The 25,073-nt window shown below is 41.6% G+C and overlaps 1 protein-coding gene across 3 annotated transcripts in view; it reads left to right on the top strand.

The window, feature by feature from the left end:
* Nucleotides 1-25,073, top strand: part of ZNF280D (zinc finger protein 280D) — a 138,462-nt gene that overhangs the window by 85,227 nt on the left and 28,162 nt on the right. For 2 of the 3 annotated variants that reach the window (XM_082253418.1, XM_082253417.1), the window contains 8 exons: nt 348-448; nt 8,619-8,765; nt 8,890-9,024; nt 9,615-10,219; nt 15,871-16,011; nt 16,196-16,258; nt 21,210-21,328; nt 21,459-21,498. In XM_082253418.1, coding sequence (XP_082109544.1) covers nt 348-448; nt 8,619-8,765; nt 8,890-9,024; nt 9,615-10,219; nt 15,871-16,011; nt 16,196-16,258; nt 21,210-21,328; nt 21,459-21,498 — 1,351 coding nt within the window. The remainder of the gene's footprint in view (nt 1-347; nt 449-8,618; nt 8,766-8,889; nt 9,025-9,614; nt 10,220-15,870; nt 16,012-16,195; nt 16,259-21,209; nt 21,329-21,458; nt 21,499-25,073) is intronic. The other variant, XR_014225140.1, reaches the window with a different exon arrangement.

Genomic DNA, 25,073 nt, shown 5'->3' with positions numbered 1-25,073 from the left:
AAAGTAAAAATTACAACATCAATACACTCACATTCTCCTGCACATCAGCTGTGGGGGCTGTAAAAGCTTCTCATACGGTAAGCTCGCGCAGTGGGAGAGATACACAGGACCGCGTCCTGTGTAGACTGCCGGGTCACGTCCGTCTGAAGTCTCCGCCCCCCCTATACGTGTTGCGTCATGCGCTATGGGAACTTGACTTCCTCAGTAGGGGTAGACATTACATTACAGGCATTTGCTGAATTTATATTCTGCACCAGCAAGTTTCTTTAATTCAACACTGCTACATTTTATGTTTGTTCCTGAAGCAGCATCTAAAATTCTATTTTCTTCATCTTTATTTTCTTCAGCCATTTGCAAGATATGTGAATTATCATTTGAATCCGAGCAGGTTCTGTTGCAGCATATGAAGGATAATCATAAGCCTGGAGAAATGCCATATGTTTGCCAGGTAATAATAAAAATTGATTTAATCTTGTGGGTGTGTTTGTATATGTATCGGCAGCCTATAATTTAGTTTATGCATTGAGCGCTGCTTTCTTCCCCTTGTTTTTGTATATGTATGTACAGTATGTGTGTGCATATATACCTTTTAAATGCTTTCACAATACCCTGTGATTTTGATAATCTGCAACTCTTTAATAATACATTAGCTTTTGGCAAGCACTAAAGATAGAAATAAAAGTGACCCTATCATGTTGTCTGTTCAGGGTAAAGTATCAAGCTTAGTGGCTGCTTGTGTGTAAGCTCACACAGGGCTAAGAACGCATTCCTCCCCCTCAGCAGCCCAAGATTTCATTACTGTGTTTTCAGATTTTGGGGGTTTTAAAGTTGTTGTAAACCTGCAGGGCATGTAATATAAATTAAAGGCACCATAGTAATGTGCCCACATCTCCAAATTGAATCTATGTATTTTTACCTTCAATTTCTTTTCCCCTGCCCCTGTATGATCCCTGTCAATATCGGATATGGGTGGGCGGGTCTCAGTGCCAGATCACGAGAGGCGTGACATCACAGGACTCCCTCCCATCTCTACACTCCATACATAGGTATAGGAAAGGATCTCCTGGATGACAGCAGGAGGGCCTGAATCCAGGTTGGCTGGCCACGTAACAAGTACCATCCAATCAGAACTCGGGGAAAGGCACCACATGACTTCAGCATGATTGGGCATGCTGAAGAAAGGAGCAGCCAGTTCTGGGAGAGCTTGAGGAGAAAGGGGGAGCTATCTGCTGTTAGAATACTGGACAAACTCCCCCCTGCTCTCATGCTCATGCATGAGAGAAATACGTCATATGTCAGCTTTTAACTCAGCAAGAAAGCAGAGAGGATTTCTCAGTGCTGGATTACCTGTTCTTGGCAAGACTGGGCTCAGATGACTTGTGATCCTTTACTGTACCAGGTAGAAGGCTTAATTTTTTTTCAGGTTTACAACCACTTTAACGTACGCAATAACAAAATATAGTTTGCTTAGAACAAGTACATTTGTTTTTTCCTCCAATGTACATATTTCTAGCTTTAAATGTACTGGCTGTAGAATGAAGTAGCCAGTCAGTTCAAGCAAAGATTTAGCAAGAAGCTTAAAGTATAGTGAATATTTCAGGGTGTAGTACATATTTTGAGTTATTTTTTTAAATTTTTACCTTTAAAGTGGCTGTAAAGGCACAATGTTTTTTTACTATTTTCTATGCATAAAAGTGAAAAACCTTCTGCGTGCAGCAGCCCTCCCAGCCCCACCTAATACTTACCTGAGCCCCCTCTTTATCCAGCGATGTCCACAGGATCCTTGCCTCTCTAGGGACTCACTCCTGATTGGCTTTTGGTAGCAGCGTAAGCCATTGACTCCTGCTGCTGTCAATCACAGCCAGTGAGCCAATCAGGAGATGGAGGGGGTGGGGCCGATCCACGGCTCTGTGTGTGAATGGGCACACAGAAATGCGGGTTAAGAGCGTGAAAGCTGCTTGCTGTGGGGGCACCCAGCAGGAGGGAGGAGCCAGGAGCTCCGGGGTGGGACCTGAAGAGGAGGATCCAGGCTGCTCTTTGCAAAACCACTACACAGAGCAGGCAAATTTAACATGTTTGTTATTTATAAAAAATAAAAACAAGACTTTAATAAAATAAAAAACAAGACTTTATTAACGCTTTAAGGTATTTTTTGTGATTTTCCAGAAATGTACATGCTTGCTCTTTTTCATAGTTTTGGTAATATATTAAATGCAGAAGTTTATGATTTGTCTGCTAAAAAATGAATACACATTATTAACATATAAAGTGTAAGTAAAGACCACTTTTTAACTTGTACCTCCAGGTAAGCCTATAAAAAAGGCTTACCTGTAGGTACTGTAAATATCTCCTGAATTGGCACTGTTTAGGAGATATTCACACTGCATGCAACCAGTGATTGCATCGGCGCATGGGCTATGAAGGGACGGCATACCTGTGCCATACTTTCAGAGCTCCATGGCGAACCCAGAAGGAGAAGCGGGTGAATATGGAAGTGGCGGGTAGCCATGACTGTGCTGGAGGGCTCCATGTGCAGGTAAGTCTGTCATACTAGTACATTATGACTAAAACCTGCAGGGGGCCCAAGTTTTTTATTTTTTTGCCAGTTTACTATTGCTTTCATGCCCTCTTTGAACTGAAAATAATTGAGATGTAAACACCTCCTGTTCTAAGAATGCTTTACTGTGCTGGGCACTACTTTAGTACAGGGCCTTTCCATTTAGTCTCCTCTCGCCAAAACTTTCTGGGTTATACTTTAACCGCTTGCCGCCCGCCCGCCGTCATATGACGGCGGAGCGGAGCGACCATTATCCTGGGCCGCCGTCATATGACGGCGGCACTTTAAGCAGGGCAGGCGCGCGATCGCGTGCGCGCCGCCCTGCACTACCGGTGTCGGGGTGTCCCCGGGACACCCCCCGTCACCGGCAGGGGGGAAACAGCCAATGGGCGTGGCTGTTTCCCACGTGATCGGCTGTGTTCCAATGACACAGCCGATCACAATGAAGGCGCCCACTAGATGACCGCGCATGCGCGATCGGGAGCGCGCAGCGCGGTCATGTCGGTGGCACTGTGTTCCGTAGGAACACAGCTGTCACCGGCGGTAGTAAACAGTCACTGACAGTGACTGTTTACTATGTGATCGGCTGTGAATCCATTCACAGCCGATCAGAAAATGTAAACAAAGAGCAGTAACTCAGTGTTACTAGCTCTTCTCTCCTCATACAGTTTCCAGTATGAGGGGAGAAGAGTTAGAAACATTGAGTTACTGCTCTGTACACATGTAAAAAGTAAAAATCACACTAATAAAGGTCCCCACACTGTCCTCAGCCCCCGCCAATGTCACCTGTCACCCAACAGTCACCTCATCAGTGCCCAGAAATTGACACCCATAACGTTCACATGTGAGCGCAGCGATCGCAGGCAGAATCACTGCGATTCCGCCCGCGATCCGGAAATCATTGCAAATCGCGGGGCGCCTGTGCGTTGCCCCTGATTTGCAATAGCACCCCAAACGCTGTGCGATGTTGCCGCCATTTCCGCCTGCCGAATCGCGGTAACATCGCGCAAACATCGCATGACGCCCAAAAAAGGTACAAGAGTTTCTTTGGAGCGTCATGCGTTGTTTGCGCAATGTTACCGCGATTCGGCAGGCGGAAATCGCAGCAACATCGCACAGCGTTTGGGGTGCTATTGCAAATCACGGGCAACGCACAGGCATCCCGCAATTTGCAATGATTTCTGGATCACGGGCAGAATCGCAGTGATTCTGCCCATGATCGCTACGCTCACATGTGAACGTAGCCTAAAGTTCACCGGTCACCAGAGACTGCCATCAGTACCGCCGTGCACCATCGCCCGTCACCTGTCACCTGTCACCCATCAGTGACCATCGCCCGTCACCTGTCACCCCATCAATCACCGTCACCTGTCACCCCATCAGTCATCGTCACCTGTCACCCCATCAGTCATCGTCACTTGACACCCCATCAGTCATCGTCACTTGACACCCCATCAATCATCGTCACATGTCACCCCGTCAGTGACTGTCATCTGTCACCCCATCAATCATCGTCATCTGTCACCCCATCAATCATCATCACCTGTCACCTCATCAATCATCGTCACCTGTCACCCCATCAATCATCGTCACCTGTCACCCCATCAATCATCGTCACCTGTCACCTCATCAATCATCATCACCTGTCACCTCATCAATCATCGTCACCTGTCACCCCATCAGTCATCGTCACCTGTCACCCCATCAGTCATCGTCACCTGTCACCCCGTCAGTCATCGTCACCTGTTTGCCATATACATGCAATCACTTACTGACCGCCTAACGACTATATGCGTCGGCCATTAAAAGCTAAATACTGGGGTTATGGCAGCAGATAGCCCCCATAACCCCGGTATTTTTTGAAACGGCGGGCGGTCGGCTTTCAGATAAGGGTGGTCCCAGTGGCGGATTCGCAGCGGAATTACCCTTACGGTGCAGGGGAAGAGGTGCCCCCCCCCCCTCCTGCCGCGTCCCAGACGTTTTCCCAGCTTACCGGACCCGCCGGCAGCGGGGAAAACTATCCGGTCCCGGATCCTCAGAGACAGGAAGTCGAGTGAGGGCAAGATGGCCCTCACTCAACTCTATGGTCTTGGAGGACCGGAGCTACGTCAAAAGACGTTGCCTAGCAACCGGTTTAAAGGGCCGCTTTTTTTTTTTGCTTTTTTTTTTTCCCTCTTTCAACAATTTTTTTTTTTTTTTTGCTTTTTTAGTGTAGTTGTGAGGTGTGAGGTCTTTTTGACCCCAGATCTCACAATAAAGAGGACCTGTCATGCCTATTTCTATTACAAGGGATGTTTACATTCCTTGTAATAGGAATAAAAATGATCAAAACATTTTTTTTTTTTAAACTGTGTAAAAATAAAAAAATAATAAATAAAATAAATAGGAAAAAAAAAAAAAAAAAAAAATTAAAGCGCCCTGTCCCCGTTAGCTCGCGCGCAGAAGCAAACACATACGCAAGTCCCGCCCACATATGTAAACGGTGTTCAAACCATACATGTGAGGTATCGCCGCGATCGTTAGAGCGAGTGCAATAATTTGAGCCCTAGACCTCCTCTGTAACTCTAAGCTAGTAACCTGCAGAAATTTTTAAAATGTTGCCTATGGGGATTTTTAAGTACCAATGTTTGGCGCCATTCTGTGAGCATGCGCAATTTTGAAGCATGACATGTTGGGTATCTAATTACTCGGCGTAACATTATCTTTCATATTATGGAAAAAAATTGGGCTAAATTTACTGTTTTCTTATTTTTTAGTTCAAAAAAGTGAATTTTTTTCAAAAAAATCGCATTTGGAAGACTGCTGCGCAAATATGGTGTGATAAAAAATATTGCAACGATCTCCATTTTATTCTCTAGGGTCTCTGCTAAAAAAAATATATATAATGTTTGGGGGTTCAAAGTAGTTTTCTAGCAAAAAAAATTATTTTAGCTTGTAAACACCAAGTGTCAAAAATAGGCCCAGTCTTAAAGTGGATAAATGGACAACTTTGTGTAAAGCGCTACTTGGATGTGAGGCCTATGTATGTGGCCAGGCTGTGAAAAAGTGTTACACATGTGGTATCGCCATACTCAGGAGGAATAGCAGAATGTATTTTGGGGTGCAAGTTTTGCTATGTACATGCGATGTGTTAGAAATATTGCATAAATGGACAGCTTTGTGTAAAAAAAATGTGTTTTCATTTTCTTTCCACATTTTCCAAAAACTTGTGGAAAAAAATGACATATTCAAAAGACTCATTATGCCTCAAAAATTATACGTTGGGCTGTTTGCTTTCCAAAATGGGGTCATTTTATGGGGGTTTCCATTGTCCTGGTGCTCCAGGGCCTTCAAAAGTGCGATAGGTTGTCAGGAAATGATATGTGTAATTTGTGCTCCTAGAATGCCGGACGCTGCTACTCGGATGTTAGGCCTCTGTATGTGGCCAGGCTGTGAAAAAGTCTCACACATGTGGTATCGCCATACTCAGGCAGAGTAGTAGAATGTGTTTTGGGGTGTAGTTGCAAGTATACATGTGCTGTGTGAGAGAAATAACCTGTTAATACGGCAATTTGTAAAAATAAAAAAATAAAAAAAAAAAAATCTTCATTTTGCAAAGCATTGTGGGAAAAAATTACAACTTCAAAAAACTCATCATGCCCCTTATTAAATACCTTGGAATGTCTACTTTCCAAAAAGGGGTAATTTGGGGGGTATTTGTACTTTCCTGACCTTTTAGTGTCTCAAGAAATGAGATAGGCCTTCAGTACATCAGGTGTGATCAAGTGTGATCAATTTTCAATGAATAGCACCATAACTTGTGGACTCTATAACTTTCACAAAGACCAAATAATATACACTTACTTGGGTTATTTTTACCAAAGATAAGTAGCAGTATAAATTTTGGCCAAAATTTGTGAAGAAAAATGACTAATTTGCAAAATTTTATGACAGAAACAAAGAAAAATGCGTTTTTTCACGATATTTTCAGTCTTTTTTTATTTATAGCACAAAAAATAAAAAACCCAGTATTGATCAAATACCATCAAAAGAAAGCTCTATTTGTGTGAAAAAAAGGAGACAATTTTTGTATGGGTACAGTGTTGCATGACTGAGTAATTCTCAGTCAAAGTGTGAGAGCGCTGAAAGCTGAAAATCGGTCTGGGCAGGAAGGGGGTGAAAGTGCACTGTAGGCAAGTGGTTAAGAGGCTTTTCTAGAAAACAATGAAAAAAAAATAAATCTGTGAGGTCGCGCCCCCCCCCCCCCCCCCCCTCCAAAGCAGGCGAAAATCCTAAACCCAAGTTTGGTACTTGTATAATGGCAGTGAACATTCTGTTGTGGCAACTATACCAAGATTATGGGCTGTATGCCTTTGCTTTTGCTGATGAATGCCGTTTTTGTTTTGAGAAACCAGTAGAGACTGTTCACTTTTTACAAGCAGCTGACTGGTGATCCAAAGCTCCCATACTACACAAGGTTATTTAAATAATAAAATGTATCTAAAATTAAATTTTTTTTTTTTTTTTTGAATTTTGGATAGAGTGACGAAAGATTAAAGTTCCTGCCAGGCTTTTGCTGCTGTCTGTGTCTCTGTTGGAAAAGTTTATTTATTACCTATCTGATAAAAATGTTGTCCTCAGCACAGGGACACAGGGAAAACCTCTCTAACAGCAGTACAGTCAAGTAAAAATGCTTATCCTAATTATACAGTATAAAACACAGGTAAAGTACTCACAGACCCTGGGTTATAGGCTTGTATCTTCAGGTTATTGGACACTGGCAAAGCTTTTGAGGACATTCCCCCTGGGCGCTTCTCCTATAACTCCCTGAGTCCTCAGTTTTTTGCAATTGTCCTCTGGTGATGTCGCGGCCACCAGACCCACTGATTGGCTCCTCCTGTGGTTAATCGGTGCGTGCACGTGCCACCGGCGGCACACGCGTGCCCCCTGCTAGCGGTCCCACGAAACAATGTAGTTACGTCATTTCGTGGGACAGAGCCGACTTGCTGCACTATATATACTGCTAGCGGTCGACAAGTGGTTAAAGTGATTGTAAAGTCTTTTTTATTCTCATTAAAAATAACAACATGTTATACTTGCCTCCTCTTTGCAGTTGGTTTTGCACAGAGCAGCTCCTCTTCTCGGGTCCCTCTTCGGCTCTCCTGACCCTTCCCTCCAAGTGCCCCCAAAGCAAGCAGCTTGCTATGGGGGAACCCGAGCTGAGTCACAGCTTCATGTATCCATTCAGGCACAGAGCTGTGGTTTGGCCCTGCCCCCTTTATTTTCTCATTGGCTAACTCACTTTGACAGCTGTGGGAGCCAATGGTGCTGCTGCTATGTCTTAGCCATTAAGGAGGGGAGTCCCGGGCGGCAGAGACAGTCGTAGACCTCACTGGATCAAGAGAGGGCTCAGGTAAGCATTGCGAGGGAAGTCGGGGGGGGGGGGGGGGTCTGCTGCACACAGAAGGTTTTTTTATCCTTAGAATGCATTAAGATGAAAAAACCTTCTGACTTTACAACTTCTTTAAAGCGATATTAAAGTCTTATTTTTTTTTTAATTTTTAAATAACAAACGTGTTCTACTTACCTGCTCTGTGCTCTGGTTTTGCACAGAGCAGCCCTGGTCCCATCTATACACAGAGCCCCAGCTCGGGCCTGTCCCCTTCGTCTCCTGATGGGCTCACTGGCTGTGATTGGCTCCCGCTGCTGCCAAAAGCCAATCAGGAGTGCAAGTCCCTGGAGAGGCAAGGCTTTCCTAGACATCGCTGGATCGGGAGGGGTTCGGGTAGGTATCTCTTTTACCTTCATTCAAAGAATGCATACAGGTAAAAAACCATGTGCCTTTTTTAACCACTTTAAGCTTTAAGGGAACATGTTCTACCTGTGACCTCAATAGACTTTACAGAGTTAAACATTGGCTGAAATTTGCTCCTGCGTTTTGTGTAACAGGTTACAGAACTTCACAGACCTGAAGTGTTCTATGATGTGTAATCCTTCACATAAGCAATATTGTGATCATTTTCTAGGTGTATAATATTTTGCATTTTAACTCCTGATTTTGTTTTTCTTTCTTACACCGTAGGTGTGCAATTATAGGTCTTCAGTTTTTATAGATATCGATAATCATTTTCGAAATGTCCATGAAAACACTAAAAATTTGCTGTGTCCATTTTGTCTGAAAGTTATTAAATCTGGAACGCCATACATGCAGCATTACATGAAGCACCAGGTTAGTTCCCTTTATTAAATTAGTTATTTCTTAGCTGAATTATACGTTTTTTATTTGAAGATCATGTAAACTGGGGAACCGGGAGTGATGTCATCCTTATTCCTAATGTGTTTTCCCATTTTAGAATAAAGGTGTGTATAGATGTGCAAAGTGCAGGCTGCAGTTTTTGACTTGCAAAGAAAAAATGGATCACAAAGCTCAGCATCACAGAACATTCAGAAAGCCAAAACAACTAGAAGGACTTCCTCCAGGAACAAAGGTATTCGATTTCCCCTTTCAAGATAATGGATGACTTGTACACTTTTATGGATATTTGTATGTTATAATTTATGTGCCTTGTTGCTGATCATATCCAAAATAGGGGTCAAGTTCATAAAACCTCGTACTGGAGGGAGCAGTGCTGCAATATCTTAGTAGTGTTTCGCCAAAATAGCACAACATATAAATTACACTCATCCCCCAAAGATAAATGGAAACAACCGTGTGACGTTGCACTTTTCATGAAAATTTTCCACAGAGCTTACTGAATGTGGTGAAATTTCACTTTGCAAAGAATACCCAATCATGTGCAAGAAATTTAAAAAAGCAGCCTTTTTGCTTGATTGAAAGATGGAGGTAGAGCTTCACCTCATTCACTAAGGTCTGGGGAAAGTCCCATGTAAAATGAACTGCTTATTTAGCTTGAGTAAATCTACCCCAATGGTTACATCTCAAAGTAATCTAGTCATAACATTAGGGATAATATGAGCTCCCAAAATTTTGGTGTAATGGAATGTCACATGCTATAGTTTTTTTTTTTTTTTTTTTTCCCTTTAATTTTTAATTTTTTTTTATTATGTGTGTGTTCAGGTCACAATCCGAGCGACTTCTGGAGGCAATACCAGCCCTGTTTCCCCTCCTACCACTTCCACTCAGAAAAACCCTCCTTCCATTCCGAAAAATTCCCCCTCCACTCCTAGAAACCCCCCCTCCTCTCCTAGAAATACCCCATCCTCTTCTAGAAATCCCCCCTCTACTCCTAGAAATCCCCCCTCTACTCCTAGAAATCCTCCCTCTGCTCCCAGAAATCCTCCCCCAACTCCTATAAGTCCTCCCCCCTCTCCCATTAATCCTCCCCCCTCTCCCATTAACCCTCCCTCCACTCCCATTAACCCTCCCTCCACTCCTATTAATACTCCCTCCACTCCCATTAATACTCCCTCCACTCCTATTAATCCTCCCTCCACTCCCATTAATCCTCCCCCCACTCCACCCAGACCACCCACCCAGTTCCTGCCTGTAATACCACCTCAGCCAATTCCTAAAATCAAGACTGTAAGTCCTAAGAACAATCAAGTTTCCCCAGCCAAAGTAAACACACTGTCACCTAAACCTAAATCGCCTCCAAAGAAGTCTGCGACTGCAAACACTACAAAAAGAATGAAGATGGTCAATACAGCATTGCGAAATATAAGGTAATCTTTTTTTTTTTTCTTTTTCATTCTTTTAAGCATGGTCGTTCTTAGCGATAGAATTGCCGTTTGCTTTTATAAACTTTCTACTTTAAGAGGTATATGCCAAAGATTCATATTTTGATTTACCTTTTCAAATATTTGCTAAATACTTCTCATTCTGCAACATACTTGTTCATGATCAAATTGTCTACTTTAGGCAAAGTTAGGAGAATTGAGCCAATAACTTGTAATGAAATTGTGGGAATAAAATTACAGGGTGAGGATGTTTTTATCCTGGCGGTTTTTATATAGCACTTCAAGCAGTGTGTATTTCAGTGAAGTAAAACATTTCAAGATAGCAGGGCCAGAAAAGAAACCTGAATCCAGAAATAGGTGTAAAAGTTAACCCCTTCCTTCCTAAGGGTAAAACAAATGTTAATACCTTAGCACAATTTTGCAACCTTGATGTGTGTTAGTAAAACCGCACATATCACAACGACTTTTTACATCCAGGTGGATTATACCTTGTTTATTTTAAGAACAGATTGGGCTTACATTTGGTGGTAAATAGTAATGGATATCTCCTATTTTATTTATTTTTTTATAAAAAAAAAAAAAAAAAAACTGGTTCAAAATAGTAAACAATAAATGATAACTTTTTAAATTTAGCTGTTTATTTCTTGTTACTACCACAACTAACCATCAAAGGAAAACCCAAAATAAATTCTACTGCTCCCGACAATCACAGTGATACCACATATGTGTAATGTTAGCTGTTGTTTGTAAAGCCCAGAAACAATAGGGCACATTTTGCTTTTTTCTTTAAATCCTACCTAAAACATACTGACACTAACTGACACTGATACTAATTGAATTTTTTATTTCTTTAAATCTTTCCAAAAATATACTGACCATGAATTATGACACTGACCTTGACTTTTGACCCTTACTTGACCCAAACACTAAAGTGGGGTACACACTAGTAGAAAATCTGCCAAAAATTCCCGTCTGAGGTAAAATCGTCCGATTTTCGCCTAGTGTATACACAACTTTCAGCAGCCGGTGCCGACATTTTCAACGGAAAAAAACGGAGGGACAAACACCAAAATTTTTTTCATCCGTCCCCAGACGACCGATTTTCGTTTAATGTGTATGCAGCACGTCCGTGAAAAATCGGATACGAAAGACCGCGCATGATCTGAAGTTGCTGACAACCCGGAAGTCTAGGAACAAATGTGCCAAAAAAGAAAAATCGGACGAGAAATTTCGTGAACATTTATGCACTGTCAACTAAAAACGGTAATAAACGCTGAGAAGACAGAGGAAAATCGGAGGATATTTCGTCTGATTTTCGTCAAGTGTGTACGGCCCTTAACCCTGGTTGGACACTAATCATGCCTTGATCTAGCTATTTTTTCTTTATTTTTTTAATACACACAGTTCTGTTTATTTCTTTCTCCCTGCAAAGTGACAGAGATATGATGTATCTCTCCCCTTCATTCAGAGGGAAAGAAAACACAGGGATGTGCTTTACAGTGACTGATCACTGTGATAGCCAATCAGAGGCTATCACAGTGATCAAGTGACCTGGAACCAGGAGTCCCAGGTCCCGATCGTTAGTACGGGACCAGGGACTCCAGGTTAGACCCTGGACTCTGTCCTGGGAGCAAGCTTTGTGAAGTGCTCCCAACACAAAGACCGATACGCATATATGTGGCCCCACAGAAAAAAGCCCAGTCCAGTGAGGCCGCATATATGCGTACTGTAGGTGGGAAGAGGTTAATAGGAAAGATGGCAGAAAAGAGGTGAGAAAAGGAGTACCATACTTCCTCAAGTTTCACTGCTCCCTACTGACAGCAGGCATTTGTTAGGAATTAGCAGGCAACTTTGTTATGATGGGATTATATACTGCTAAAGAAGACCTAATATTACATTTCACATAAATCAATAGAACAGATCAGCATGTCTTAAAATAAAATTATTATTTAAAGGAGAAATATGGCCAAAACTATTTGTTGGGGGAGGGGTTGTGAATTGAGGCATATTTGTTTATGTTAATGAGTCTATATGTGTTTATTTGGAGCCAAGAACAAAACATATTGACTGGGGGCAAGGCCACCAAATGTACACAACTGTTTCTTTACTTTGCCATCTCCGTATAACTGTGATCAAATTTTTAAAATTTCTTTATTTAATCAAAGGTTGTGATAAAAAACAGGTGAAATGGCATAATATAAAATGGCACGGTACATAGCATACAATGTGTAAGGAATAACAGCTCCGGTTAACCACAGAGCACGAAGGTGTAGCGTAAAACATAGAATATATCTGTATAGGAAGTATATAGCGTGATAGTGTACACCACACAGAAATGCCATTTACAAAAATAAGAAACAGGATAATTGACAACCAATTGAAGAAGTGATCAAATTTTTTTAGTTAGTATGCTAACGGAGCCTATGGACATGTCCATCCAGGTTTTCTTCCATTCTCAATTTTTTTAAGTATTAGGGAGGGTATTTGCACATATTTTTTTCAGACATTGGGAACACGTGTTTAATTTTGTCTTTTTTTTTCTTAATGCTTTTTGTTTATTGTCACTTTATATACTGCAAAACCTTTGGTGTCCTAATAGTTAAAACAAGGTATCTCTAAGGGCTCATTTACACTTGCTATGATTTTACCAAACATTAAAGTGCCTATAACATGCATTTTTTATGTGTTTTTGATGCTTTTGTGATGCTTTTTTTGGAGCTTTAATGAAGCTTGGCAAATGTCCTGTGTATGTTGATTTTCTATTTGTTTTAAAGGGGCTCAGTAGTACCTTCAACTCAATAATACCCACAGCTCATTAGTACCCCTGTTCAGCAGATCTCCAGATCATTCGTACTCCACTTAGCAGATATCCAACTTATTAGTACCCTTGTTCATTAGATCCCTGGCTCAATATTACCCCCAACTCTGCTGATTCCCCACTCAGTAGTAACCTCCAGCTCTGCTGATCTCACACTCAGTGGTAACCCCCAGGCTCTGCTGATCCTCCTCTCCAGTTCCCACCAATTTCCATCTATTTAGCTCTCATGCTGCACACCATGTGTGACATCTGTTTGTTTCCCTCACCCTGGTCCCCCAACTCTGCTGATTTTCCTCCACTCTGTCCTTTCTCTCCCCAGTCCTCGCTTACCTCCTGTTATATTGCTCCCATGCTGCTCACTACGTGTGACATCTGCTAGTTTCTCCTTTGCCTGTCTCCCAGCTCTACTGATCCTCCACCACTCAGTCCTGTCTCTCTGGTCCCGCTCGCCTTCTGCTATAGCGTTCCCATGATGTGCACCGCATGTGCCGTCTGAACTCAGTTTACCTTACTGCCGCTCCATGCTGCACACTAGATGTGACATCTGCACCAGAATATATACACATGAACCGGAAGTGACTGCTGATGTCTTTCTGGTTGCTTGTTGGTTTCCCAGTGCTTCCTGGGATATCTCATACCTCTAAAACAAAACAAAGCTAACTATGAACAAATGCCCCCCAAATGCTGCAGGTGCTGTTAGCGAGCGTTGATAGACTTCCCTGGCTTTGGATAGACTTGGAGGCGTTGGAGACGCTTTGAAGCACCAAGAAAGCGACATGGGGTAAAATTTTTGAAGCAAAGCAAACGCAACAATGTGAACAGGACTGTAAGGTAACCATTTTATTTAGTGACAGGGGCTTTGATTGGCCTGCAGAGTGCTTTTAAAAAATCTTGTCAAATGCCACATTTTTTGGCAAGTGTAAACGAGCCCTAATACTGTTGTTAAAAGAAATGATCAGCATTGAAGTACGTTGTTAATCGGTTTGGGGTGAATTATTGAATTCTGGTTTACTAATTTCATTGATTAGCACGGCCTATTTTATCTTGCAAAAAATGTTAGTAAACAGAATTTATTTATAAAGAAAAAAGTAGTTTCAGAGGGGACAGTCTTTACAGAAGCAGTTGAAATGATCTCTAATGAACATTTAAAGTGCAATTTCAGCTTTATACCGGTAAATCATGATAATGTTGTGATGGAGACATCATTGAAGCCATTCTCTGGCCTGTCTGTTGCCTTACAAGTGTATTGGCTAATAAAGTTAAACCTTTTCATTTAAAGATTGTCTTGGATTTAGTGCATAAATACAATTAAAACAGGTGTTCTGCTTCATGATAGAGCCTCTCAATATGATGTCAGGCTGGGGGATAGGTGGCTTTCTTAGTACAGATATGGGAGGTTTGGAGCAACTAAAAAAAGATTTATAAAGGGCATTAAAATGATACTAAAGACACACTGCTTAATTTACATTGCCCCTTCTATTTCTGTATGTGGATGATGGCACTGTAATTTTTTTAATAAAAAAATATCCAAGTACCTTTTTCCTAATAGATATACAGCTTTCACATGACCCAGCTCTTTCCCAGCCTCTCTGTAGGGAAACATAAGCAGGAGGAGCTTTTAGTACTCTGCTACATAAAAAAAACAGCCTTTGCGATACTGAGTAAAAATAAATAATAACAATAAACTGTTTTAAATTGTCATACAACTATATATTTGAAATTAAATCTTTAATATTTTCTAGAAACAACATTGTGTGGGTGGATTTCTGCTGTGTCACATCCCTCCAGCCTGTGTCTTAGAATAAAAGGGAGGTGAATGGAGATGTAGTATCCCACCCCCATTGTGTTTAGCTGATTAGTGGGCATGGAGAAGGTGGAAGGGAGTTGGCTGTCATTTACCACTGTGTATACACCCACATATGTGAATCTATAGCTGCTCAGATGTGATAGGGAGGAAATGCTCAGCAAAGAAACTCACTGAAAACTGAGCGTGTGCAGAGTTGCCTCAACAGTTGCAAAATCCCTAGCTGAATTGGGGACATGAACAGAAAAGGTGGAGATAAAGAGCAGCAGGATCAACCGGGTTTTTTGCAGACTATAGAAAATTAATCCTATAGTGACTGAGTATGAACAGCATGCAATACACCATTCATTGATAGTTTTTTATGATGTGGGTTTAGTGACACTTTAACACCCTAAACATACCCAGATACAAGAAAAAGAGGGCACAAATGCAACTGTCAAAAATAGCAATAGGAATGGAATGGTAAACAACATAAAATAGGAGAGTCTATTTAGTCCTGGAGAAAAGTCCTTAAAAAATCACTGTGGCATGCAGTCTCTCTTCCAATAGGACCTGTGGAGATTTGAAACAAGACTGCAATAAGTTGGAGGAAAATCCGAAAATAAATATCATAGGCCAGATTTTCATTTACGTTTTAGGTCAACTATTGTATAGAAAAAAGCATCTGTAAACAGTTGTCAATTTCGTCAAATATATTTGAATATTTTGTAACTTGCATCACCCTAATACCTAAAGCAGGGTATACCTGTTGATGCAGGGATCTTTTCGGCTGTATCTTGTATTCTGACAGCAAGGACTCCTCTCTTCCATCAGAATACACTGATCAGCGCTGCGGCTTGTGCTGATCGAATGCTGGTTTTCCAGCATGCCAGTTCAACAGAAGCCGTTTATTAGAGTTAACAACTATATTGTCCCATATTTTGATTACTATAGTTCATCCACCTTTGTGATGTATTGCTTGTAATATGAAGCCTGAGCAATATGGATTAGGCTGATTATGTTTGTTGTATTTAGGTACATTCCTGGGTTCCATAAATGCATCGAATGTCATCGTCAAGTGGTGGATTTTGAGGGTCATTTCCACACTTATGTGCACTGCAGCAAATGCAAGTTCAGTACCAGCTGCAATAAAGCTTACACTAGCCACATGCTGAGGTGAGTAGAGAATACATATTTCATTTTGGAAGTACAGTGGTAAACTTTTATTTTTGCATTTTGAAAATATGTGACTATGTTCTCTGTTTATCTAGTGATTGATTAATCAGTAGTTATAATCATGATTTTGTTAACCAGTTTCATACCTATTTCCTCTGTTGACATCTTCATTGTTTTTTTGCAGCTTCCATGGCAGAAATTCCAGCAAGAAATCCAAAGCTTTGAAAAAACATCCTAAGGACAAAAGGTAAGATGTGAAGCATTGTAGTGGTTTTTTTTTTTTGTTTTTTTTTTTGTATTGTTACAGTACACATGTACATTGTATCCCTGTTGCTTACTTTCTGAGTAATCAGTGTTGTGAGAATTCTAAAGTAGATCCTTAAACTTGAAGTGTGTGCGTGTAAGTGCCTGCACAAAAAACACATTTACTCACATTTAATCCTTTTGCTGCCATTGACGTATGTATAGCAGCCAAGAGTTTCTTTACATTTCTTCTGCAGCCTGCCCGCTTTCTAGTAGAAGTATAACTGCTTGAATACTTCTTTACTACTTACTCACTGTAACGGAACCATGACCCCACAATGCGCTTGTGGGCTTCCGTCAGAATACCGCTTCCTCCAGTCTGAACATAGATATCAGATATTCTAGCCGCCCCATACAAAACCTGCCAAGAATAGCTTGTATAGATCTCCAACCTTTATTGAACAAACTCACACTGAATATATACCTCATCAGGTCAGGTAAGTGCTGGTGGATGCACTGTTTGTGTCAGTGCGTGACACTTTAAAAATGGAGGTTGCGGCTGATGCTCCGTCGGAGGCACCAGTCCCTTTTGGCACCCACAGGCCCTCCAAAGCGGCGAGGTGTTCCCTTTTCCGCGAGGGTTGTCCAAAATGCAGTGGTTCCTAAGCGCTTTTTGCTTGCGGGTTATGAGGATTAACTGCGTTAACCACTTGCCGACCGCCGCACGACTATCTACGGCGGCGGTCAGCCCCTCACAGGCAAAGTGACGTAGGTCTACGTCGCTCGCCTGTGAGGGTTTAGGGAGCGAGCGCGCGCCGCCGGAGGCGCGCTCCCGCTCCCGCGTGGTCACGGACCCCCCCGCGCGTGTGACCGGCGGACCCGATCGCCGCCGGCCACTCTGCGATCGGCGGGGGAGAGGGAGAAAGTCAGGCAGCTTGTGTAAACAAGCTGCCTGTCATTCTCCTCTCTGTATGAGAGATGATCACATGGATCTACTATGTAGATCCATTGATCACTCTGCATACAGTTGAAGCCACAGCCAATCACAGTTAGAATCATGCCCCTAGGGACACACACAGCCCCTCCCTCTCAAATAAAGTTAACCCCTTCACTACCAGTGTATTTTTACAGTAACAGTGCATATATATAGCACTGATTACTGTAGAAATGTCACTGGTAACCCCAAAAGTGTCAAAAATGTCAGTCAAGGGTCCGATCTGTCCGCCGCAATGTCGCAGTACCCCAAAAAAAATCGCAGATCGCCGCCATTACGCGTTAAAAAAAAAACAACAAAAATGACAAAAATCTTTCCCTTTGTTAGTAAACGCAATAACTTTTGCGCAAACCAATCAAAATACGCTTTTTGCGATTTTTTTTACCAAACATAGGTAGCATAAAACAAATTGGCCGAAAATATTAAAAAATTTTGATTTTTACATTTTTTTTGGGGGGAATTTCATATAAAAAAAAGGGAAAAATATTGCTATTTTTGCAAAATTTACGCTCTTTTTTTGTTTATAGCGCGTGATCAAAAAATCGCACAGGTGATCAAATACCGCCAAAAGAAAGCTCTGTTTGTGGGAAAAAAAGGACGCCAAATTCGTTTAGGTACAGCGTCGCACGACCGCGCAATTGTCCGTTAAATTCACGCAGTGCCGAATCGCAAAATACCCTCTGGTCGTTTAGCAGCCAAATCCTCCGGGGCTTAAGTGGTTAAAGGTGAATGGTCCCACCTGTAGTGGACTCTTCGGTTTCCAGGTTAACTAAAGCTACCTTCATTCCGGTTGAGGAGTCCCCAGCCTTTAAATATCCAGCTGATAGGAGGGCAGAGGCTCTGGCCCCCCATATGTTCGCTGTGGGTGGTTCGGCACTTAGGCAAGTATTTATATTGCCCTGGTGTCACAAGCTCCCACTGAGTGGGCTAAACTTTTATGCCAGGACCTGGAGGGGAAACTGCTTCCCCCCGTCTTGCGGAGCTGTCGGATTAGTTGGTCCAGGGGCTGCAGTTTCTCTGTGATGTCTCTTTGGATGCGGCTCCTTTGATTTTTAGGCTGGCTGTTATCATCAGTGGTCCTTCTGCGTATTATCTGGCTTAAATACTGGCCTGCAAACTAGACTTCTAAGAAGGCTGTGGCAAAGGCCATTTAAGAATTTGGGGGCGATCCACAAGGAGTGGACTACGGCTGGTGTCAGTGCTTCAAGAGCCACCAAACACAAATGCATCCAGGACATGGGCTACAACTGTTGCATTCCTTGTGTCAAGCCACTCCTGAACCAGAGACAACGTCAGAAGCATCTTACCTGGGCTGAGGGGGGAAAAGGACTGGACGGTTGCTCAGTGGTTCAAAGTTCACTTTTTCAGATGAAAGTAAGTTTTTCTTTTCAATTGGTAATCAGGGTCCCAGCATCTGGAGGAAGAGTGGAGAGTCACAAAATCCAAATTGCATGAAGTCCAGTCATCTGCTGGTGTTTGTCCACTGTGTTTTATCAAGACCAAAGTCAGCACAGCCCTCTACCAGGAAGTTCTAGAGCTCCTTATGCTTCTCTCTGCTGACCAGCTTTATGGAGATGCTTATTTAATTTTCCAGCAGGACTTGGCACCTGTCCACACTGCTAAATGTACCATTACCTGGTTTAATGATCATGGTATCACTGTGCTTGAATGGCCAGCAAACTCACTTGACCTAAACCACATAGAGAATCTGTGGGGTATTGTCAAGAGGAAGATGAGAGACACCAAACCCAACAATGCAGATGAGCTGAAGGCCACTATCAAAGCAACCTGGGCTTCCATGAAACCTCGGCAGTGCCAAAGGCTAATCGCCTCCAATGCACGCCGCATTGATTCAGTAATTCATGCACAAGGAGCCCCGACCAAGTATTGAGTGCATACTATACTGTACATGGACATACTTTTCAGTAAGCAGGGAAGATTTTCTGTCCCAAGAGCCAATCTTCCATCCTGCTTTACAGTCGCTGGCTTTACCGGCTTGGTAATTGAAAGCCAGGTGCTTCGACTCTTGGCTCCTCCGGTGTGGTCTCCATTGCTGCCTTGGGACCTCAATTTGGTGTTTTCAGTCCTCCAGAAACCTCCTTTTGAAAATCTTAGGGAGGTTCCCCTACTTAACGTTTATCCTAGAATGTGGCCATCACTTCTGCGCACAAGGTGTCGGAGCTGGCGGCATTGTCTTGTCGTTCACCTTACTTGGTGGTTCACAGAGATAAGGAGGTTCTTCGCCCCTGTCCGTCGTTCCTTCCAAAGGTTGTTTCTGATTTTCATTTGAATGAAGACATTGTGTTGCCTTCCCTGTGTCCCAAAACATCCTAAGGAAATTGCCTTGCATTCCTTGGATGTGGTTCAGGCAGTTAGGGTGTACCTGGCAGCTACGGAGTCTTTTAGGAAGCTATACTCACTATTTGTGCTCACGGTCGGACCGCGGAAGGGGTTGTCCGCTTTTGCTGCGACCATTTCCAGATGGATAAGACAGACAGTGTTTCAAGCCTATTCACTTAAGGGCCAGGTTCCTCCTTTCCTGGTTACAGCGCACTCTACTCGGGCGCTTAGTGCCTCCTGGGCCTTTCGTAATCAGGCGTCAGTGATGCAGGTTTGCAAGGCGGCTACCTCGTCGTCTGTGCAAACCTTTACAAAGTTTTATAAGGTGGATGTGTTGGCACATACGAATGCTTCCTTTGGTCGCAAGGTTTTGCAGGCTGCTGTTTAGAGGACCTGGTCCTCTTTGAGGGTTTATTGTTTTTTTCAGGTGAGCTCTAGTTGTTCTTGGTTGAGCTCCATGTTACCTGGTTGGCTATGGTTTAGCCTTGTTGAATTTTTTTCTGCTGCTCCCGCCCCTCATGTTTAACACTTGTTTTAGGACGTCCAGATGGTTAGGAAGATCAGGAGCTGTGTCCATCAATGAACTATAGAGAAAATGGGATTTTTGTCTTACTGTAAAATCCTTTTCTCTGATGTTCATTGACGAACACAGCACCCACCCCTCTGTGGAGTTAGATTTCTTCTGACACTGCTTGTAACAAAACTGAGTGCCTATAGCTGAGCGTGGGTATATACCCCTTGGGACTGCCCATAGGCGTTGTCTAGCTTTTTTTCTGCCTAGTGCCCTACTCCTGTAGGGGGCAGTATAACCCAATGGTTAGGAATATCAGGAGCTGTGTCCGTCAATGAACATCAGAGAACATCAAACTTAAAAAGAAAGAAGTGCTTGAAATGTATGACTGTGTGTAATGAATTTATACTTTTTGAATTGAATTACTGAAATAAATTAACTTTTGATGATATTTCTAATTTTTTGAGATTCACCTGTATAGTGGTTTATTTATTTCATGTTTATTTTTTTTTTTTATATCATTAATTTTTGGTATATGATTATTTGAGGAGTGCTGCACTATTATATAGTGGAGAAAACCACTCCAAGGAGCTTTGTTAGAAGTTTACAGTGCAATGATAAGCCTCCAAATTACCTGAGAGAAAATAAGGTAGGGTGAAAATGTGATTAGATGGTTCTACAGCTTGAAAAACATGTCATCAGGGTATTATATGTATTACAGCTAATGCCCTTTATGTGGTTAGTACCCATGGGGAAAGAGAACAACGTGTTTGGTGGATGTAGAAAACACTAGTTGAAAAACATTTATTAATGAAAAGCAAGGCATTTTTTGTTTAGGTTAAGCAGTGTTTATTATGTATAAGTACAGAGCAGCATCTCACAACACAAACTGTGTGTGTGTGTGTGTGTGTGTGTGTGTGTGTGTGTGTGTGTGTGTGTAAATGGATGTTGTGGCAGTGTGCTAGGGCAGATCGAACATACAAATTAAACCTTTCTTACATGAATGAGTTAAAATAACATGTAATTCCCAGTTTTAAAGCTATGTGAAGTTTTCTTTTACAGGATGCAGTATATGTAACCTAACAGACAACTGTGTTTTTATTTCACAAGGCGTATAACCGTAGTATGCCTGAACTGTGATTTCCTGACCGATGTTTCTGGTTTAGATGATATGGCCAAACATTTAAGTGAAAGTCACACTCATTCGTGCCAAGTGGTTACAGAGAATGGTAAGAATCGATTTGCTTTAAAACTTTACTCTGTATTCCTTTCTCATCCATCATTATTAGTTGAATCGTTGTTATTGTTAACAGTGACATTTTTTTAAAGTGAATTCATTTTTTTTTCTTTTGATCTCAGTTTCCATATTTTCCTCAACTCATGAAGGAGACATGTCTAAGTAAGTTAGCTTTTTGCTTACTGCCCTTAAGCTACTATAAACTTAGTGTTTGGCTTCTAAGCATTGGATAAATAGTCGCCTGTAGCTTAGTGCGTACTTTGCTTTATTAGAGCCTACTTAAATTTGTCTTTGTTGTCCATAATCAAAACTATTTATAAGAACTAATTCGCTATGCACTAGCCACCTAAAAAGATTCTATAAAACATGTAAACATATATAAAATACCTAGCTTTTGCTCTAATTGGAAATGGTAGTTTTATAGGGAACTCCATAAATGATCAATTTCTGTACTGGGCTATCCTTGTGCAGCACATGCAAGTAAACAACTACTAGAAAGCAGTAATTCAGCAACCATATTTATAGACCAATTTGTATACATTTGACCTGATCAAGTAACTGCGTTATAGATTGACATATAAGATGATTATCCCGATATCTGTTCCTGGTTTTGAACTCCCAAATTTTGTCAATAATTTGCACCATGTTTATGCATTTAGAATTAATAACTATTTTAGTGAACCTAATATAAACCTCAGAAGCTCATACAGTATGCCAACAGTTGTCTTAAGATATGTGAAATCAGATAAACATGTTGTATACTGTCTGTACATTACAGTAGAGAATCTCATCAAGAAAACTACCTTAACATTAAATGATCTATGTGATCAGTATACCAGTGTTCAGTATGAACTCATCTGACCAGTATGCACAATTGATCCTCATCTAGCAACAAACATTCAAAGTAAAAGTCTTTCAAAAGGCTATTGGACTTCTGACTCCAAAGCTGAAGACTTTGTGGGTGACACTGAGGAAAGTAAGGAATGGTATGTCCTCCCTGTAGCTCTCCTCTGTCACACCTCTATTTTTAGCTTGGTTTAGCAGTTTGCCTCCTCCTTCTATTTGTCATCCTGATTGCTGATGTAGCAGCCTTTGCTTAATGGAATCAGTTTTTAATCTTCAGCCTGATCTGTTACGGATTTCTCTCGCAGTTTGTTTTCTAAGACTATTATGCACCACAATTTGTTTTCTAAGACTATTATGCACCACAACTTTAATCAGAAAATTAAGTCCTGATAGATGACTTCAGACTGGCTTCTTTTGCAGGTATAGCGATGTATAACATTAAAAATAAGTGCCTATACTGTTTAAATCCAGTTAGGCGCTGTCTCACCCTGCTTTGCGGCCTCAGTTGTCCTGTATTCTCGGCACTGTGCCGAAAATCAGTGAATCGCTAGAGATGATCAGCTGACAGCCTTTAGGATTTACTGCTGCTGAGGGGGTGGAGGAAAGAACCGGAATGGCAGACTATGCAGAGGAAGCCCAGATTAAGGAAAGAGAAACAAGATCAGGAGTGGTGACAGATAAACTTTGCTGCTTAAGTTAAACTTACAAGGATAGTGTCTTACCTAATCTCCCTGATTCTCTCTCCTTTCTCCCTTGGCAGAGGCAGCACTTGTCGACTACTGCTGCCTTCCTCTCTAGATTAGCCATGACATACAATCAAGGCTGGAAATGCACACATTTTAATTACAGAAAGTGACATATAGTTTTTGAGACTAAGGAGAGGGGGGAGAGATTTCAATAGGGAAATTAACGCTCTGGGCTTTAACAAAATGGCGGCCTCCAGCAAGAAGAAATAGAAGAAATGTTGGAGGCAATTTGCAGCACACGCTAATTTTGATATGATAATTATTATTGTGGAATGTATGTTCTTTTGTTAAAGAACAATACTTGTTATCAAATTGTTATGGATAAAGTTCCTCTTTAATATTGTTTTATTATTAAATGTCTGCTTTTTTGTACATAAAGTTACTCTTCAAAACACTTTTTTAAAAGTTGCAAAATTTAAAAAATCCGATTTTTGACACCCTATGTGTGTTGTGGACATTGGCTAGTCATTACACAGCATAATTTCGAGGCATCAGAAGATTCTCCCTTGCACATGCATATTGATGTTGCTAATTTCCGCTCCCTAGCACTAAGTGAAATTGTGTAAATAAACCAATGATTGTTATTCAGTATCGGAGGTGCTTCTTAAGAACTACAACTCTTACAGCTGGATTCCACACTAGTGTTTGTTTTAGATGTTTCCTAAAGTCACAAATGGCTGGATTAAGAATCTGTTACAGCGAACTGTAGGGTGGTAAGTATATAGTGTGAGCATCTGGTAAAGATTTTAGAACTGGTAGCTAAACATTGAGTATTTAGTAATCCACAACAATTCTCTAGATGACGAGTGCCTTTGTCCAAGTTTACTAGCCAAGAATAGTTTTGATTTTACAAACCTTCAGTTGCTAAGCATCTCATAAGGGGTTTTATTTCTTTTTTTTTTTTTTTTATTGTATTGTCCCTACTGAAGTCTACAAACTTGATCAAAGCTGCATTCTTTTTGTTTAGGGTTTTGCAAACCTGTCTTCAGCTGACAAAAAATTACCATATCGTCGAGTAGTTGTACAGTCAGTTGTTGAACACTTGGTTGGTAGACACTTTGTAACAAGTGACTGAAAGCTTCTAAAACTTTAAAGCAAAACTGTGGCTTGAAACTAAAAAATTGCAAATAGAAAGTTGTTTTTAATTACAAAATAATAATAAAAATAATGTAATGTCTTCTTACCTTCCTTCTCCCAATCTTAATTAGACTATACTCTGAGCTGCACATGTAGTATCTGCCAGGTCCCAGGGTGAATCCTGGTATTTGCCAGGCATCCCAGCATCTGCCATGTCCTAGGATGAATTACTTCTCGTGCACATTCACAGGACTGTAGCCATTTGGTTATAATGCCACCTAAAGGAGTATTAGACACTGGCAAATAAACAAATTGTAGGCCAATTCAGGAAAACCCCTCCTGCTACCAGTGTCCTATGAGGTCAGACATCTTTTCTTTAGCTCTGCTTTGAAAAGACTAACCTATTTTTACTAGCACTATTTTTGCTTTTTAAAGTTTGTTTTCAGTTAGGACACTACTGCTTAAGCTATTCTTTATGGTAGCAGATATCCAGCCTGCCCTCAACTTGGCTTTGGGGTTGGACACCACTGTATTGGACATAGTCGGGCTAGCCTGGAAATGCTTTTCAGGCACTGGGCTCTGCATGAGGCACTTTTTAGTTAACCCTGTGTGGTAACAAGTAAGCTGCATTCCAGGTCCAGAGCTTTTGGAATGGCCTCCGTGCTTGCCTTGTCTGTATAGACTCACTCAGTTAATATGCCAATCAGAGTGAGCACTGAAAGCTACCTAGTGGTGTGGATTGCTTGGCACCTTTTAAAACCTCTGCTTTCCACTGGTGTATACCATTGAAGGGGTTAACTGAGTGCAGATGTCCTCTTCTGGGTGGAATGTTGCACACCCTGTGCTCTTTCTACATTGAGGAAGCACATCGCTGTTCCTGATGCTTCCCCTACAGTGACTTGGTCACCTTTTAGCCATCCAGTCTCTACCTGCTATCCAGTGGTTGGGTTTTGGGGGCACCTAATATTATGCTTTGCTTTGAACACTTAGCAATGTTGCTTCATTGCCACACAGTTGTATCATGTCTGCTTCTAGACACATGGATAATCCCACTGTTCCTGGTTCCCC

The sequence above is a fragment of the Pelophylax lessonae genome (genome assembly GCF_965119305.1).
Source record: "Pelophylax lessonae genome assembly, chromosome: 4".
Classification (NCBI taxonomy): domain Eukaryota; kingdom Metazoa; phylum Chordata; class Amphibia; order Anura; family Ranidae; genus Pelophylax; species Pelophylax lessonae.
The sequence above is the reverse complement of the archived record's forward strand: the minus strand, read 5'-3'. Positions and strand labels throughout refer to the sequence as shown.